The sequence below is a fragment of the Sorex fumeus genome, unplaced genomic scaffold (assembly GCF_029834395.1).
Source record: "Sorex fumeus unplaced genomic scaffold, SorFum_2.1 ptg000007l, whole genome shotgun sequence".
In the NCBI taxonomy this organism is placed as follows: Eukaryota; Metazoa; Chordata; class Mammalia; order Eulipotyphla; family Soricidae; genus Sorex; species Sorex fumeus.
Window position 1 is genome coordinate 34805468 of NW_026606064.1, and position 19308 is coordinate 34824775.

Sequence of the window (19308 nt, forward strand, 5' to 3'; positions counted from 1 at the left end):
AAACCAGAATATACCGTGTATACACATACAACCAGACTGAGCCACTGGGACATAGCACAATCATTTCCAACCAGATCTGGGCAGGTGAGATGAGTGAAAGTTCAAAGTTAAAGCATGCTGACTTGTTTAAGGCTATGAAAGCCACTGATTCAGTGAGGGGCCTTGACGCTTACAGGGGCATTTTCTGTGTGGTTAGGGCTTGAGAGAGTCGCTGGCGTTCCCCAGCTCATGGATGGCCTTGTTTTCCAGCAGCTCCTTCTTCTTGTCACTTGGTCTCACGGCGTTGTTCAGCATCGCTCTAACCAAGGTTATCACTGGTACAGAGTACCCACGGGCCCAAGAATCAGGTAAGGAGCCAAAGAATTTCCTGACGAACCATTCACCTGGGCGAGACTCTTGCCTGTCACATAACAGAACTCTGAAGAGAAAAAAGTAGAGGAAGATGTGGTAAATTGCATCCAGCTCCTAGAAGATGTGACAGACAAAACTGTGTCTCCTCTAAATGTAGTTTGAAGCCCTAAATCCCAGTGTGATGACTGCGTAGACAGGGAGCTAGTTAAGGTAAATGTAAGTACTAACAGTGGGACCCTAATCTGGCCAGAAGGTGTCCTCCAGGAGAGGAAAAGCTAGTCGAGATCCTTTTCACTCCCTGCATAAGCACACGGAGAGCCTATGAGCACCCAGGGTCATAGAAAAAGAAGCCTCCTTAGACACCAACCCTAAAGACACCTTTTCATAGACTTCTAGCCTCCAGGATTGTGGGAAAAGTTCTGTTGTTCAAATCCTTCTAACTTGGGTTGTTAATTTGTTGCAGCAGCCCAAACAGTTACATAGTAGGTGAAGGATTTGATTTGATGCATGAAGAGGAATCTTTTAAAGGAAGCAAAACTAGGGTCAGAGCAACAGTACAGTGAGTAAGGTCTTGAATGTAGTTGACCCAGGTTCAACCCCCGGCACCCCATACAGTCCTCTGAGCATCATCAGGAGTGATCCCTGAGCACAGAACCAGGAGTAAACCCGGTGTGCCCACCCCTCCCCCCAAAAAAAGAGGAAGCAAAAGCTACCCCAGGAAATTTTGGACGTTTCTGAATCAGGACCCACCAACCATCAACCCCTTCCTGCAACTCCAAAAAGTATGTCCTTCCAAGAAGAACTCCTCTTAGAGTCAACTTCTTTCATACTGCAGAGATCTTAGTTGTTGGCCCTTCCGTTGAACAAGAAGATAGCAGTTGGGTACTCTAGGCTGTACGAATGCTTACCCAGGCCGAAATATTGAGTAACGGTCAAAATTTAATTCTTCAACCTTGGCTTCCACTTCTCCCTGGTAACAAAAACCGGATTATCAGTATAAAATCAAAACCAATTTGCTGTGATGCTTGGTAGAATCATTTGGGGGATTTGAAGATAATCTGCTTGGGCAGGATTTACAATAAATCTTCTTGAGTAGAATTTTAGATTCTAAGGTCTAAGCAGTGAAGGAAGAGATCGTTCATCCCTATTGTTGTAGGTGACAGAAAAGATGCACAGAGTGAATGAATAACTGCTAAATTCAATCCAGTTGCTCAGCTGGCATATAAATAAAGACAGACCCATCAAAGGCAGCTGAGATATTAGAAATTCAACCATAAAAAAAAATAATTTCCCATGGGGCAGGAGAGATAGTACAGTTGAATGAGTGTATGCCTTGGATGCTACCGTCCAGGGTTTGATCCCCAGCACCACATGAGGTACCCTGAATCACTCCAGGAGTGCTCCCTGAGCACAGCAAGGAGTTAATCCTGAATATTACTGGGTGTGCCCCCCAAATAAAAAAAATTAATTAAAAATAATCTTATGGGGCTGGAGCAATAGTACAGTGGGCAGGGCACTTGCCTTGCATATGGCCAACCCCGGTTCAATCCCTGGCATTCCATATGGTCCCCAAGCCCTGCCAGGAATCATTCCTAAATGCGGATCCAATAGTAACTCCTGGGCATCATGATGTGCTGCTAAACCAAAATGACGATGATAATAATAATATCACATTAGTCCAGAACCAACATTGTAGGATGGCAGACATGAGCCTCTCTTCAAATACAGTAGTCCCAATTGGTCAGAGAGAACCACAGCACTCAAAAGAACCTGCTTCCTATTAAAGGCTGTGCCGTTAATAATGGGGTTACTGAAATCTAAGAGAGGCTTTAATCTGTTAAATAAATAATGAATTTTCATGCCAGGCATAGCTGAAGATTCCCTCCTCCAAACCCAGACAGACAGACAAACAGACACACACACACACACACCTCCTTGTTGATAGGGATGGAACCCACTGAACTACATTCTCAGTACCAGGCGTCTCTGCAAACAGAAGGGCCAGAAGACACAGCCACAGAGGCATCCAAAGGCCTCATGGATAAAGCTGTGCCTATCTCCTACCTTCTCCTCCTACTGTTCCTCTCATTCATTTGGTAATTCATCTGTTCCATCCCATCATCTTAGGAAGGCTTTAAGAAAAAAATCTTTTATAAGGAATGCCCTACCATAGTGGCGAATGGGGAGGTGGGGTGGGGGTGGTGGGAGGGATACTGGGATCATTGGTAGCAGAAAATGGGCACTGGTAGAGGAATGGGTACTCAATCATTGTATGAAATGAAAGCATGAAAATTTGTAAGTATATAACTGTACCTCACAGTGATTCACTAATTTAAAAGGAAAAAAAAGAAAAATCTTTTATAAAAGTAAGCTTTTTCCAGTATGTTTGCAGAATTGTATTGCCTTCACCATAACTGAAGGTACAGGTATTTCATCACCTCAGGAAGAAACTGGGTACTGTGTACCATAGCAATCTGTCCCAACCCATGCCAACCACTCATCTTTCTCTCAATATAGATAGACTTCTGTGGACTTTCAGTGGAATCATACACATTGTACTTTCTGTGACTAGCTTCTCCCATATAGTATGATATTTTCAAGCTTTATCTATTCCATGTGGTAGCATGTATCATTCTTTTTGTTGTTTGTTTCAGAGGTCCCACCTGGTGGTGCTCTGGACTTACTCCTGGCTCAGGGCCATTTATCAGGATCACCCCTATGGTACCTTGAGGATCATACATAGTGTTGGGGATTGAACCAGGGCCAGTCACATACAGGACCTTAACCCCTTTACTATATTTCTGACTGACCCATGTATCATTTTTTTAGAGCTGAAAATGATTGCAGTGTCTGGATGTGGCATATTACATTCATCCATACATCAGTGGACATTTGGGTTCTACTCATAATAATGCTGTTATTATGAATGCTGCTGCGAACATCCATGCATAAGTTTTTGTGTAGACATATACTTCTTAGTTTTTACAAAGATGTGCTTTGTCGCTACTAGCAGTGTGTATCAAGGGCCAAGAGAGCAGGCTAAGACCACTTACCTGGCAAGGCTGATTTTTGGTTTTTGCCTGGGAACTTGGGTTTCAGGAATATTCTGGCTATCACCTATCTGATAGGGGTAGTTTCCTGGGCCTAAATTACTTGTACAGTATGGTTTATGCTGAAGACTTGATTTTCTTTTTTCTAAGCTAAGGGTGCCTACATTTCTGAACCCCCATAAAAATTCAGGATTCCTAAGCTCAGGGGTTTACAGTACTGGTGCTGGAGAAATTGAGCCCTGCAAATCTTTGGAAGCTTAAATCGAGATTCCTCCGAACTATACCCTAGATACTTTTTCTCTTTGCTGATTTTTGCTTTTATCTACCTTCCCTATAATAGATCATAGCTGTGAGTTATGCTGTGACTAAACTCTGACTCCCACGACACCTTTTATCAAATGATTAAACTTGGTGCTGGGCTCAGACATCATGAAACAAGATTATAAATTCCTTCAGGGCAAGGGCACAAGCAATAATAAAATATCACCTTCTCTGAAAGTGCTGTTTCCCCCCATCTGAGGAAACTTGAAGTTCACGGATGCTGAGAACAGAGAACTAGACCGAACTTGAGGAAGTCTGGAGTTCTGGATGCCATACCACACTCCTCCACCCAATACCCCACGCCTGGCAACAAAAGCAAGATGTGCCACTAGGTACTTAAATGCAGTACTTGGAGGATCATTTAGGGAAAACTGTCTTTTCAAGTTGGAGAAGCAAAAATATGAATTAGGTTATCATTTCTGTCTTTTGAACCTAATTTTTAATGCCATGTCATGGCTAATCCATAACAACCCCAGTGAACAGAAGGTCCTGTCTCTTTCCATTTCACTGGCATTTACTTTTATTTGCCAAGTCTCTGCCATTATCCAGGTACTGTATGAGGCCCTTCCCATGAATTTGCAAGAAGGAGTACTCATTAGAGAATGGTTAGCAGCACAGCGCCTCCCGCAGATTGCCCAAATTTAAATCCCATACTGAAAGGCTATGTTCAAATCCTATGCTGAAAATATATAGCGGAAGCTAGATAAACCTCTGTAAAAAGATTTCTCACTGGATAAGTCCAATAACTTAAGTCCAGCTTTTTAAATTGTGAGCACACTGAGGTATTTTTACATCAGGAGGGACAGAGAACAGTTAGAACACATGGCCCATGTTCCTATAGCATCCATTTTCTGTGAAGGTAAGAAAATGGAAACACTCTTTGTCAAATAAATAAGAATATTCATATTACTGCGTATAAAAAGTAACATAACTGGACCCATATAGATGCAATCTTCACTTGAAATAGCCTCCTGAATTTTTAGGTTAACACTTAAGAGTAGCTTTTTTTAAAAAAAAGTTCGTGAACTTCTTAAAATTCATTTTAAAATTTTAATTTTATTTGTTGGGGGGGCACAGCTGGCAATACTCAGGGTTTATTCTTGGCTCTGTATTCAGCAATCACTCCTGGCAGGAGCTTGGGGAACAATGTGAGGTGCCAGAGATCAAACCCAGGTCAGCCACATGCAAGAAAAACCATCCTCCCTATTGTACTATCTCTCCAGCCTCCATCTTTATTTTAACTTTAAAAAATTTTGAGAATGCGCAACTTGTAACAGATTTCTTCAGGTTAAATGTCCCAAATATCGCAATCCTCTCTGGAAAGAAAGATGGCGGCCGCACGGGAGCCTTGTGGACAGCAGGTTTGAGCCGGGGGTGGGGGGCGACAGGGGCCTCATGGGAAGGGGGGCGTTCTAGGCCGTCCTTCACGCCCGACCGAGGTCGCCACTGCCCCCCAGCTGCCCCCCACGAGCGGCTCTTCGGCAGGGCCACGACTCCAGAGCACAGAAACCAATCTCTTAACTATCTAACTTTTAATAGAAATACTTCCAGGGTTAATAAGTAAAATAGCAGAAATCTAAAACCGCGCGGCCGCAATTTTATTCTTAAACCCATCATTTTATTCTTAAACCCAGCTGTAGAAAGCAAATCATTTCACAACGCTGATCAGCGTATCTGATTGGGGGGGGGTCGTAAACTCTAAACAATAATTGTGCATCTTCTATCGAAACAATGTATCTAGTCAAAGTAGATACAGTTTTAACTAGAACTCATCTGCCTCACAGGAATTGGGAGGGGTGGGAGGTGGGGTTCTATTGGGGTTCGCAGTTAAAAATAAGTATTGGTAAAGGGAAATGTGTTTGATATTTACATGACTGAGACTAAACCGGAAAGCTCTGTAACTTTTCCCACAGTGATTCAATAAAGAAATAAATATTTAAAAAAAAAAGTCCCAAATATAAAATAAATAAATAAGTAAAAGAGAATTCCTTTAAGTCATTAGGCAAACGATGAGGGAACTGTTTTAAGAACCAGTGCCTTGGGGCTGGAGGGACAGCACAGCAGATAGGGCGTTTGCCTTGCACGCGGTCAACCCGGGTTCAATTCCCAGCATCCCATATGGTCCCCTGAGGACCTGCAGGAGTAACCCCTGTGCATCGCCAGGTGTGATGCAAAAAGCAAAATAAATAAATAAATAAGAACCAGTGCCTCTAAGTTTCTTCCATGCCAGGATTCAATGCTGATATTTAAGATAAGTACTGCTACTACTCATTTCATGATTGCCGTAAACTAATGGGGAAAGATAAGAGAAATTTTTCTTTTAAGTCAATCCTGTTTACAAGTAGCACTACAGTAACTGTCCTCCCATTGTTCATCAGTTTGCTCGAGGGGGCACCAGTAACGTCTCCATTGTGAGACTTGTTTTTAGAATATCAAATATGCCACAGGGAAGTTGCCAGGCTCTGTCGTGCGCATGGGATACTCTTGGTAGCTTGCCAGGCTCTCCAAGAGGGAAGAAGGAATCGAACCTGGGTCGGCCGCATGCAAGGCAAACACCCTACCTGCTGTGCTATCACTCCAGCCTGTAAACTGTCATTTACAAATATATTCCTAAAAAGAAAGTTTTAAAAAAATTCATAGCCTGATGAATTTCATGCATTCTTGTATTATTTAGTAGTTTAAAACATACAGTATTGTCACTACCCAGGACTCTGCAAAGTACATGAAAGATAGAAATGCACACAAACCTTAATTTGCAGATATAAAAAGTTGCTCGACTTGTCAGCTCCCTGAGACGTTAGCAAATTGAAATGCTTACACCCTCCAGCTTTTGCCAGTTCTGCAGACTTGAGGACATAATCTCGATCAACACGAATAAATCCCTCCTAAGGGGGAAAAGGATATGAGTTACTTCCAGAAGGCTGTAGTTCTTGTTCAAGATTACTACTCAGCCTGAGTGACAGGCAAGGAGAACTGGAGTGGAAGGGGATCTAAATAAAACGCACCCAAGCAATATGTGAATGGTCAGGCTCAGACCCTGGGAAATGGTCCAAGTATGACTGTCAGACTAGATGCACCAGCTTTAGCAGTAAGACCAGATAGCAATGAAAAAAAAAAAAACCAAGGATAATGGCATTGAAACACAGACACCAAAACAAATCGACAAAGAACAAACTAGAATAACAAAATTGGCCTGTGAAACTTCTTTCACTCACACATTTCTTTCATCTCTTAATTACTTTATAATCTTACAACTCTCTGTTTTTTTTTTAATTTTTATTTTCTAAAAACTCTAAAATGGTAAGGTCTCAAAGCCTGACTGAAAGCCCAACAAGATGTTATTAAATCAAAAGACTACTTAACTCGCAGTTTCTGTTTGTATTTTACAAGACACTGCACATACTAGTAAGGATGCATCCTTAATTTTTCAGCTGATCATATATAATAAAAATGTGCCAAAACCTTTGTCTAGAATCAGCCCATGAAATGGCTGAGTCTTTCCTCCCCTGGCTCCAAAAAATATTTAACTGATTGAATAATAGACTTGTGAAATCGGAGAAAAGGCAAATCCAAATAGAACAAAGTAGCAGTAAAAGGAGGCTGGGATAATTTGTACAAACAATAAAAGACAGACCCATTTCCAGGACCTAATTAAAGAACACAGCCCTCTACCCACAAAAAGGAATTCCAGGTAGTAACAGCTTCTTGGGGTCACCATAAAATAAGGCTTTCTCAAACTTGAGGCTTGAAGACAAATCTGACATCTCTGAAAGCTGAACTTCATCAGAGCTTGTGATTGTTATTATAATGAGGGTTGATTCCAGAAATTCTAACTGGAGGGCTGAATTTTTATGTTTCCCTCTCCATCCTTATTTCTCTGGTGCCCATGTATTGCATGCTTGGCTATAGTGCTCCCACACATGGTATGCAGTGCTCATCAGAGGTCACATACATGGTGGCAGTGGGCTGTATATCGCATACTTTTGGGGGTAGTGCTAGGGGTCCCAAGCTGTAGAACCATAAGGATCGTACTGGGGCAAATGGGGGTCACTCCAGGGATGAAAGGAACTCTTGATCACAAGCCTTCTATTTTGTTTTTTAACTAAAAATTTGTCCAGTCGGGGACAGGGAATGTAGTTCAGTGGTAGAGAGCATGCTATGAATGTATGAGACCCTAGTGTACTCCCTGGCCCCCAAATTAAATAACTTAAAATTTTCCCTATGGTGTTTGTTTTTCCTGAATATGTTGTTTTAAAATTTTCCCTATAGTGTTTGTTTTTCCTGAATATTTTGTTTTATATGTTTTAAAATTTCTCTTATCTTTTCCATTAGTTTAGTATATCTTTCATAAAATGTTAGCAGACACCTTAGGAAATATGTCTAAACCCCTCATAATGGAGATATTAAAACAAAGTCCGGTGAACAGGAGAACTACTAATTAGAGAGAGAGAGAGAGAGAGAGAGAGAGGTAAAATTCTTGACTCATGACTGCACTTCTCCCTGTATCTACCATCCTTCTCATCCCAGACTATCTCAAGTTAAATGAAAATGGCTAACTTATGACTGTGCAGACAAAATAGTGACTTGTAACTAAGTTACATGGCAATGGGTTAGTTAAATTAGTTACTCATTACTCACCTGATCTTAAAATAAGAAATTATTCTGGACGACCTACCTGGGCCCAAAATAATCACAAGAGTCCTGAAAAGTGGAAAAGAGGGAAGCAGGATAGAATGTGCAGTGTAAGAGAACTGAACCCAAATGTTGTGACAGAATGAAGATAGTAACCATGAACCAAAGAATACAGGTGGCTTTTAAAAATGGAAAAGGTAAAGAAATGGAATTTCCTCAAGATCCTCTAACAAGGCAAAGCATTTCAAACAACGCCTTGATTTTTTTAATTTTATCTCAGCATAATCCAGAATATAAATTTGCATTGTTTTTAAGACACTAAATGTGAGGCATAAAATTAAGCCTCTAAATAGAATCCTATATTCAATTTTAAGAGACCAGGCTCAAACAAACTTTTAGAACCAGACATTCAAGTAGATTATAAAGTGAAGTAAATATTCTAAGTCTAGAACTCACTAAATATCCTCTGCAACCAGCTCTCCGTTAAGAAACTCAACATTGCGGTTATCTCAAAAGCCCCCTCTCCTTCTCAGCACTCACAGAGGCTGTTTGGGATCACTGCCTTCAGGGCTGTGGGTTTTTTCTGCCTTACAAACTTAACCCTTTACCCAGGAAGCAGCATCAGCTCCTCTTGTGTTCCATACTCTGACAGTTAACCCTAACAACTAAGCTCTGGGCCTGTTCTACACACATATTTAAACTTGTAGTGTTGCTTTTTCAAAACTGTGCGAAGGAACACAATCAACTGCAACCCCTGGTTATTGCAACAACAATAATAAAAAGTGCAAAAAGAGAGAGGGAATAAAGAAATACTGTAGCACTGTCCTCCCGTTGTTCTTCAATTTGATCGATCAGGAACCAGTAACATCTCACAACAAATTATGAGACTTCCTGTTACTGTTTTTGGCATCTTGAATACATCAATGGGTAGCTTGCCAGGCTTTGCCGTGTGGACAAGATACTCTCGGTAGCTTGCCAGACTCTCCGAGAGGGGCGGAAGAATAGAACCTGGGTTGGCAGCGTGCAAGGCAAACGCCCTATCCTCAGTGCTATTTAAAAAGTCATGAAGCAGTTTTAATATTCCGCACATTCTGAGAGAAGCACATGATTTTTCTTAGAACCATCTCCCTAACTAGACTTCGAGTTTGCTGAAAGTATGTATGCCAAGGGAAAAATAAATTCCAAAACTACATAGAAAGATTCTCAAACACCCAATATCCCGTCCCTATCGGTTTTTCTCATTTCAAGTAATTCATCAGAAAGCCAATTTTCATAACAGGTTGTGATTCGCAATAAATTCCATCACTGACTAAGAAAAGAAATTCCTTTTTTTTTTTTTTTGGTCATTGCTATTGTTTTAACATTATTTCTTGGTAGGGTTGTTACAGTTGTCTCTGTTGAAATGCCTTTTCTTTCATTAGAGTCTGTAAAAAATAAGGCAACGATTCAGCCAATCACGGGTCTCTAAACCGACGCTGTCTCTCTCACTTAATCCAGGGGCAGTAAAGGGACACTTTGATTAAACCGAGACCCTAATTTATTTGGCTTTAGTTCTGGATCATCCTCTCCTTAATAGAGTGCTGTCGTCTTCAATTGTCTGATGAAAATTAAAGTGACATAAATGCCATGGGACTTTTTCAATCTGATTAGTCAGCGAAGGCACATCAATCCCACCCCAGCCATCAGACTTTGGCGTCCTTCCTTTCAAGGGCCTGGTGAACAACTGACAAACGCCCCTTGAAGGACGAGCACCCATGCTGCCTCAGACACCCCCACACTCAGCCCATCAACGCCACTCAATGGCCCCTCTTGACAAGGTGCCCACACCTTTCTCCATCGCTGTTCTTGGGACAAAGCTAAATATTGTTTTATTAGCAATCAATGGCTGTTAATCCAAAACAATTTCACAAATCCTTTGAGCCTTCAAGCTGATTATAAATACGCTTTTTTTTCCCCCCAAGGCCCTCTAAATTTTGAATTACACTGTCGCCACCCTGAGGCTTGGCCTTTTAGCTGGTGAATGAAACTCAAAATTTAAAAGTAAAGGGCTTTCAAGAACTTAGAAATCAAACTTAAATGTGGAGCCTGTGACTGGCAACACACTTGAATTTTCTTTGGAGTGTGGAAGATTCTATTCACAGATAAAGTGGTGCTATGATTAAAACCTTATTATTAAAATTTTTTTCTTGTTCTCAAATAAATACGAAAATGAATGTTGAACCAGAAGGTTTTATACTGCATTATAAATATTACTTCAATACAGTTTTACAAATTTAAATAAATATGAGGAACTTCACTTCCCAGAAATACAATTTTTGGAAGAAATCTTTTAGTTTCCCTAGCCACATGGCAGAAGAAAAGATTATTTTTTTCTGGGAGCAGTAAGGCTATTATGCTATCTTTATAATTTTATAGTCGATTGGTCCATCTCATGCTAAGAATCAGAGGTCCTTCTAGAAAAAAAAAAGCAATTGTGTAAGTTCCCACTATAAATTCATTTCCCTGCAGCTTCCCAGCAGAGATATTCTCACAGACTCCACAAAGATTCTTCCATTGTTCTTATCTTAAGCCCTTTCAAAATTTCAGAACTGAAAAGAATATCTTCTAATCATCTTTACCCATGCCTAATTTAAGAAAAACTCATTCTAACATAGTATTTCAGGACCAACCAAAAAGACAAGAAGGCCAATGGCATAATTTTACATAATTTTAGGGAAAATCTTTATTCTTTATTGGCGGGGGACAGGGGAAAGTGTCCATATCTGGCCATGCTCAGGTCTTATTCCTGATTCTGTGCTCAGAAATCATGCCCGGTGGTACACAGAAGACCATGTTGGGTGCTGGGGATTAAACCAGGGTCAGCTGCATGTAAGGCAAATGCCTTAAGTCCTGTATTATCTCTCTGACCCACAACCTATATTCTATAAAAGGTCCCACCTGCCATATTTCTGCCTCAGATTCTCTTTTATTACAACCCAAAAATTAGACTAGGAAACAGTTCTGATAATAAATGCCATGAGATATCCACACATTTATGTCCCTAAAGACATCTCTATATCTGATATTTGGTAGAAGGAACAAAATCTTGGTTGAAGAAAATGATCGTACTAGAAAAAAAAAATGGGTCATTCTTTCTCATGTATTATGAAGGCGGGAGCATTCTGCAGGTGAAAGGGACTTCAGTGGTGACCTCTGGCTCAGTGTAGACAAAGCTTCTCAGAACCTAGTCCATGTACTCAAGGTCTCACAGCTGCTCTGCTTTGTAGCCAAACAGTGTATGATTTGGGTCCCCTGAATCATCAAGGTCCTCACCCCTTCATAGGCCCCCCACCTAGACATATAAAAAGACAGCAGATCTGACAATGGGTGTCAGTTAGCTATTTCAATAAAAAAAGAGATACTAAATATGGGCAGGACTGCAGGCCTTTGTTACAGTCACACAGTTCCACCATCATAACACAAGATTAGCCACAGTAAGGCATAAGATTAAGGAGAATAGCTTATGTTCCAATAAAATCTGTGTATGGGTACTAAAATACAAATTTATTTTCACGTGTCATGGCATATTGGCATATTATTACTCTTAAGTTGTAAGAGTAATATTATAACTCTTAGTTATTTCAGGAGATATTGGGTGGTTTTAGTCTCCCTCAACTACCAGTTTTCCAGGTACTATATAATTCCTTGCTTTAGTGAGTAATTTGTGTGACAGATAAAATTTGACCATAGGTCAGACCATATGCTGTAGTTTGCAAGTTCCAGATAAGAAGATATATCATTATTTGCAAGGGTGTGGGGAGCAGGTTTTGACTCACAGCAAGCAGTGCTCAGGGGCTCTGGAAACCATATGCAGTGCTAGGGATTGAACTGGAGTTGGCTACATGCAAGACAGGCACCTTATGTCTTGTACTATCTCTCTGGCCCTGAGAAAATACTGGAATAAAAAATTATGCAACTCTCGGGACTGGAGCGATAGCACAGCGGGTAGGGCGTTTGCCTTGCACGCGGCCAACCCGGGTTCGATTCCCAGCGTCCCATATGGTCCCCTGAGCACCACCAGGAGTAATTCCTGAGTTCAGAGCCAGGAGTAACCCCGTGCATTGTCGAGTGTGACCCAAAAAGCAAAAAAAAGAAAAATTATGGGACTCTGACAATGCCTAATGATATATTAGATGCACTAATCACATTAATGCCATTGCCTATTCAATAAAGTCTAAGAAACTTCAGGTATTTGTCTTCTACTATCTCATGCTACCTCTTACTAATTAATCAAACCCATCTTGGTACATACAAGGTGAAAGCACATAGCATCCATGAGTTTTTGCTCTTCACTGCCAATAGAGATTTGATCTCCAATGGATATTTTCAACCTTTACCTGTCACACAAATTACTAACTAAAACAAGGGATTATATAATATTTGGAAAACTGGTAGTTGAGGAAGACTAAAACTACCCAGTATCTTCTGAAATAACAAGACATAATAACAGACAAGTTGGCAACAGCAGAATCTTGCAAAGAAATTTTGCTATAAATAAAGATTTCAAATTTTTACCTGTAACTGATTATGAACCGGTAGATTTGTGTCAGGGTGAAATCAGGACACTACTACGTTGACTGGACCCACTATGGTCTGTGACTGAGCAAGGAAGGTTGACATCTAAGCTGCCCAAATTAAAGCTAATGGTTTCCCAAAGAACTGGAGAAAATTACTAGACCTGCCCCTAGCACCAGTTCCAGTGAAAATCCAGGTAGACGGTCCCCAAATGTGTAAAAACCGTACTTCCAGTACCTCTGAATGATCTTTTTTTTTAGAAATTGGGTCATTACTGAAGTAATTAGTTTGAACAAGGTCCTACTGAGTAGGGTGGCTCTTAATCATATTTGAGTAGTGTTTTATAAAAAGGGCAAATTTGAAGGAAGTCACAGCACAAAGGAAATATGCCACTTGAAGTGAGGAAAAATAAGGCAGCCATCTACAAGTCAAGAAGAAATGGTCATTACCTCACAATTCTCAGAAGACCCAATCCTATTGACTCCCTGAAGACTTGTTTACTCAGAACTGAGAGAGCATTTCAGCAGGTAACGCCATCCTGCTTCTAACACGTTGTATTGGTACATTGTTATGACCCAGAAGAGTAATATGCTGAAGGGCAGCCAAATAAAACCATTCAGAGGATTTCAACCATGAGGCAAAAACCCGAATTTCTTAGAAGTTTCTTGTATAGAAATTTGGTCTGTTGTGCTCACTGCGGCAGCACATACACTAAAATTGGAATGATACAGAAAAGATTAGCATGTCCCTGGGCAAGGATGAAATTCAGACTGTTAAAGCAACATACGGGGTACTACCACTATGAAACAGCAACAGAATGGTCACGGTTTTGCCACAGGCTTTGACGTGAACCTTTCCACAGAGAGGGTGGCTGACACAAAGCACAAAGCACAAAGCAGTAGGATGCTGGCCTTTCACCCCCACCCCCATGGTTTAACTCCCAGCACCCCATATGGTTCCCAGAGCACCACCAGGAGGGATCCCTGAGCACAGAGATGGAAGTATCGCTGAGTATCCCTGGGTGTGGCCCCCAAACAGACAAAAAGACTATATACAGTGAGCTTGGGATTTCCAAGCTTCATCAAACAACTACTGTTACCCATGACAATTAACAAATCCTGTGAACTGTTGCCTCAAATGATTACAACTTCCAAATTTCATAGTGCATTCAACTTAGGATCACTGTAAATTACAAAACGAGGATTCAAACACAAACAATACCAAAAACATTTTCTAAAGGATATGTCAGCTTACTTTCTGTCACTATCCTCTCCAGTCACCTAAGTCCGACCTCATTTTTCAGACTGTAGTTGGCCTTTTAGTCTTTTTTCTCATTAATTGTATCTTTTCTAATTGATTTTGTGGAGAAAAAGATCCTGTGTGGCCTGCCTGAAGGCTGAGGAACAAATTCTACCTTTAAAAAAAAAATCCAGATAATAAAAATATTCAACTCATTCATCTGATTAAAATTGAGTTACCCAATTTTAATAACAAAGCAACTTAGACTTCTTCCTGAAGTGCCCTAAAATCAGATTTGCCTTATGTCATGAAAATCAAGTCCTTTATGCCTATTGCAGTGGTTTTTATTTTGCTGAGTCACCACGAAGATCAGTGAGACCGTGCAGCCTGCAGTGGATTAGGACAAAACTTTTCAATGCTTTTAGAGGGCAACCCTCTTGTTTCAGGACAGAAAAGGCTGCGCTAGCCAATGAGCAGGAATGGAACCCTTTCCAGGATAGAGATGGTGCACATTCTCGGGGAAATCAAACTTCTCTCTCAACCACAATTCCCAGCACAGGGCTAAAAACTCAGCTGTGTTCTAAGATGGGCCTGACAAAATGGCAAAGGATTTTTGAAAGACATCCTACCAAAAGTGTTGTTTACTGGATCACCAGGAGGCCCAGAGAAACACAGATGAGCAAAAGTCCTGTTATTGCTTCCTAGGTTGTTCACAAAATTGTTCTTAACCATGAATCTCCCCTCATGATTCTGATGCATCGGCCTTTCTCAAAAGCCAGGGTAAGCCCCCATGACAGTACTGTGGTCCTGCATATTGAAAAGGTTTAGCTCCAGCAAATAAATTCTGCCAGAAGGATAAATTATAGACAAGGTATAAATTAAATAAAGATGTGTTAATGCTTACCCAGAATATATGTAGAAAACTGTGACTTCTAACTACGTAGTAAACTATAACTTCTGGACAGGAGCTGATGTAATTTAAAACACCATTAAAGAGAAAATGAAATGTATATTAAAAGAGTTCTGCGTCAGTTAAGACTGAATCACCAACTGAGGCTGAATCATGGCTGGAAGCTGAGTCATCCTGGGAGTGAGCTGAGTCGTGCCTCTGTTCTGGTTGTTCTAGCCCAGAAGTTTAAAACTTGGCATGAAAATAGGTTGAAGAAAAATACTCAGGTTTAAAACATTTATTAAAAAACAAAAAAAAATGCTACAATTGTTCGTTACGTTTACTCAGACATGATGATTTGCCTTACTCAGAGGACGTAGGAACAACAATATTTGCAAGGAGCATGACAATGTAAATCTTTATGATGTCTTCAGTATAATGTCAAGGATGACTCTGAAGGAAAGATGGATGAACTTATAAGTACTGGTCAAGTTAGGCAAAAACTATGGAAGCATATAGAATCTAAAAACAATAAAAAATTATATTTAAACATGACAAATGTGATTAAAAAATTAGTAAGATGAGAAAGAACACAATTATGGATACACCTTGGCAGAGAGAAGGGAGAAGGGATATTTCTTCCTTACCGCCCCAGCCTTTTTTCTGGTGGTTCCCAAGCAACAGAATCCAACATCATGACCTTGGAAGGCAGAACTGTAGTCATCCAACTTTTCAAAGTCCACTACTTCTTGATTCTAGATAATAAGAACAAGGGAGTTTATAACTTACTATTTAAACAAAACAACAAAATACCTTCTGGACTGAAGGAATTCTCGAATATCATTGTGCCTACTTTACATCAAATTTTGTAAGCTCATCTCCCCCCCCTCAAAAATAGAAAGCAATTTCTCTGAACTGAAAATGAACAATGCCCTAATATGTCAACAGTACCCATATCTGGATGGTTTTCAATAGGAGCAATTCAGATCTCTCAAATCAGGTTAATTAGAATTTTCCCACTAGAAAAATATGACAAAAGAGATAGTACAGCAGGTAGAGTGTTTGCCGTGCATGTAGCTGACCAGGCACCACCTATAATCCCCGCAGCCTGCCAGGAGTGATCCTTGAGCTCAGAGCCAGGGGTAAGCTCTGAATAGCACCAGGTGTGGCACCAAAATGAAAAGAAAAGCAAAACACCTGTCTGTATCTCACCAGGAAAGATACCTAAGAGGTACAATATAAGGTAGGGACAGAGAATAGTGTTCGGGATCTTCAAGGCCTAGTTATAAATCTCGATTGCTACTCAGCAGGCATATAGTTTTGGTCAAGTCATTTATCATATGCCTCAGGCTTTTTTTCAGTAGTAAAATCTGAATAATAATCGTTCCTCTGTCTAATCCCCAAACAACCTGCCTTAGAATTAAACAGGGGTTACTCAATAAAATGGGATCTGCTTGAATGGGTTTCACATTAAAACATTTGACTCAGAAACCGCACTTTCAACAAGCACCTATAATAATTTTCATGCACACTGAAATTTAGGACCCTCCATCTAACTTCCTAAATTTGTCGTGAAACTTAAATAAAATTTTGAGAAGTATCCATTATCTAGTAATTCAAATAAAAGGTTGATTTCCTATCCCACTTAATCCAAAAATTTACCTGGCACTGTATACAATGCTGAAGAATACTGATTTTCATAAAGTGCCTGACTCTTAAGGCACAGAAGTTAATTCAGTTTCTGATGACCAAGAGTGTATAATAAGTACGTGAAGCCAGACTATAAAAGTCACTTTCATCTGCCTAAATCTGAGCAAAGAGATTCACTTCATTTTAATTACTTTTTGTTTTTGAACCACACACTGCAGTGCTCAAGGTTTATTCCTGGTGGGGCCTGGGTGTCCACATGGGATGCCAGGGATAGATCCCAGATCAGGCAAGCACCTCATCTTCTGTATTATCTCCTAGGCCCTCCACTTCATTTTAAATGGAAACGTTCTAATGGACGAGTCCAAATGCAGAGTGACCTGAATGTGGACCTCCAGGGATCGACATTTACTTGGGAGATCATGTTACTTGGAATATTCTACCTGTGGAACTTTGAGAATGACTTCTATAGTGCTGCGGTCTCCCAGTCACAGGATAATTTGCTGCAGTTCATAAACAATTTGGTTTAAATGGGGGCAATTACCTGCAGAAGCTCAGGCTTCAGGGATTGTCAACCGAGTGAAACCTGTGTATCATCTGCTTGACCATGTAAATGACTGGAGGGGGGAATTCCCCTAACAGACAAGCCTGCTGGTGCCAGGCAAACCCCAGTTTGCAAAGAATTTCACATTCGAGGACAACGTGAGTGTGCAGAGGCTAGAAAGAGAAAACCAATAAAGAGGGACTGGAGCAATAGCACAGCAAATAGGGCATTTGCCTTGCAAGAGGCTGACTTGGGTCCAATTCCCAGCATCCCATATGGTCCCCTGAGCACTGACAGGAGTAATTCCTGAGTGCAGAGCCAGGAGTAACCCCTGTGCATCGCAGGGTATGACCCAAAAAAAAAGCAATAATAATAATAAAACCAGTAAAGAGAAATTTCAGGGGTGCCCGTGCAAGGACCAGAGTTTGAGTTCCTGGGAGAACTGCAAGTGTAGCCCCTGAGGTGCTGGGTGTGATGCTGTCTCTGGAGCAGCACCCCGGAGATGCTCGGAGCACGGAAATACCTGGTCCAAAATTACAGGGAGGGGTTCTGGGGCCCTCTCAGTGCTGCTTGGGAACTCCCCATCCCACCCAAATAAAACGATGCTCTTTTTGAAAACTGCGCTTCTATGGCCCACGCCTCCAATTCCGACGTCGACTGGGGCCTTCTAAAGGGTGTAGACTGCAAGTCCACACAGCGAGGGGACGGCCTGCGGGGTCCAGACGCAGGGGTCCAGCTGGCTGTAAGGGCGCTCAGAGTCCCGTGTTGGCAGGTCTGACCACCGGGCACTGGTCGGGCCGTGTTCAGACTCAGCATGATTTTTTTTTTTTTTTTTTTTTTTTTACCCAGCAGCGTCACCGCGTCTACACCGGGACGTCCCGGCTCGGATACCCACCACGTTTTTGTACGCCTCCCCGTCAAGGTCCAGCTTCCTCCGACCAATGATCGTGACTCTGGCGAACAGGCCCTGCTGGAGCACCTCGCTCAGGAGCGCTCGGCCGGTCTCCCCGCTGGCTCCCAGGATGAAGACAGACTTGTTTTGCATCCTGAAGTCTTCCCGCAGCTTGGCCAGCGCGTCCACCGTGTCCGTCATGCTGCAGGGGGCAGAGGCAGGCCGTGGGCTCGGGGATGACGATGACGCAGGACTTGGAAAAGGGGACCCGGGTGGTGAGGTGCGTCCCGAAAAGCTATTGTTCTCGGTCACTGTTCCCCTGGGGAAGGTGCTGAGTCACCTGCAGGGCGGGGCGCTCTAGCTTGTCCCCTGCGCCCGGGTCACCTGCCGCCTGTAAGGAAGAGTCTAGAATCGTAGCCTGGGCACTAAGGCCACCAGCTGCAGGACCCCCAGCAGGCCCTGTGCCCTCGACTGTCCCCGGGCAGCCCGATGCCTCCCTCCTCCACCCAAACCGGTGACGTGGGGTGGGGGGTGGGGATGGGGAATCCAGTTCGGTCCCCGTCGCCAGGGGTTACCTATAACCGGCCCCCGGCCCCGCGTCCTCCAGCCCCCGCAGGAGCTGAGCGGTCACCAGCGCGGCCACCGCCGCCACCACCGCCGCCACGGCCCGGGGCACCCGGGCAGCACGCCCGGCCCGCGGCTCCGAGCGGCCAGGCCCAGTCCCCATGGGCGGGCACCCCTGCAGGTAGGCCGGGCTGGGGACGGGGCTTGACGAAGCCGCCCCTCATTCGCACCCTACCCGACTCGGCTTCCCGGAACTTTGCAGCCCGGACTTTCGCCCCGCCCAGAAGGGGCGGGACGTGGAGGCAGGGTGGGAGGGGAAGGGTGGCTGGGTCACACCCCCCACCTCCACGGGAAGTGGACTCCGCGAGCATGTGCGCAGCGCCTCGGGATGATTCTCGGAGACCCTCCAATCCTCAGGACGCTCTCCCCAACGACCTTGCACGCAGCATCGCGGCGAGTCTGCCCCCTCCCAGGGCCTCCCGCGGCCCATGGACTCGAACCTTCAGCCCTTTCCAAACTTGCCTTTCCTAGCCGCGCAGTGGACACAGCTTCACCTCGGGTTCTCCGCTTGGGAAACTTATCCATGCACCCACCCCAAACGTCAAATAAGCCGGCTCCCCGCCTT

At 42.7% G+C, this 19308-nt stretch overlaps 1 protein-coding gene and 1 non-coding gene across 3 annotated transcripts; one reads left to right on the plus strand and one right to left on the minus strand.

Moving 5' to 3' along the window:
- Positions 1-18950, minus strand: HTATIP2 (HIV-1 Tat interactive protein 2). Of its 2 annotated transcripts, none has more exons than XM_056135665.1 (6): positions 18919-18950; positions 18123-18321; positions 15684-15791; positions 6470-6607; positions 1260-1321; positions 1-418 (listed from the first exon to the last, which is right to left on the minus strand). In XM_056135665.1, the coding sequence occupies exons 2-6, from the start codon at positions 18318-18320 to the stop codon at positions 193-195; spliced, it is 732 nt and encodes a 243-aa protein (XP_055991640.1). In that variant the 5' UTR covers position 18321; positions 18919-18950; the 3' UTR covers positions 1-192. The 2 variants fall into 2 exon arrangements, with proteins under 2 accessions (XP_055991640.1, XP_055991631.1); XM_056135656.1 differs by lacking the exon at positions 18919-18950 and adding an exon at positions 18695-18902.
- On the plus strand, positions 13596-13701 carry LOC130017120 (U6 spliceosomal RNA). Its single transcript, XR_008791334.1, has one exon. It is a non-coding gene; the product is annotated as a U6 spliceosomal RNA (small nuclear RNA).
- Positions 18951-19308: the final 358 nt, after the last annotated feature.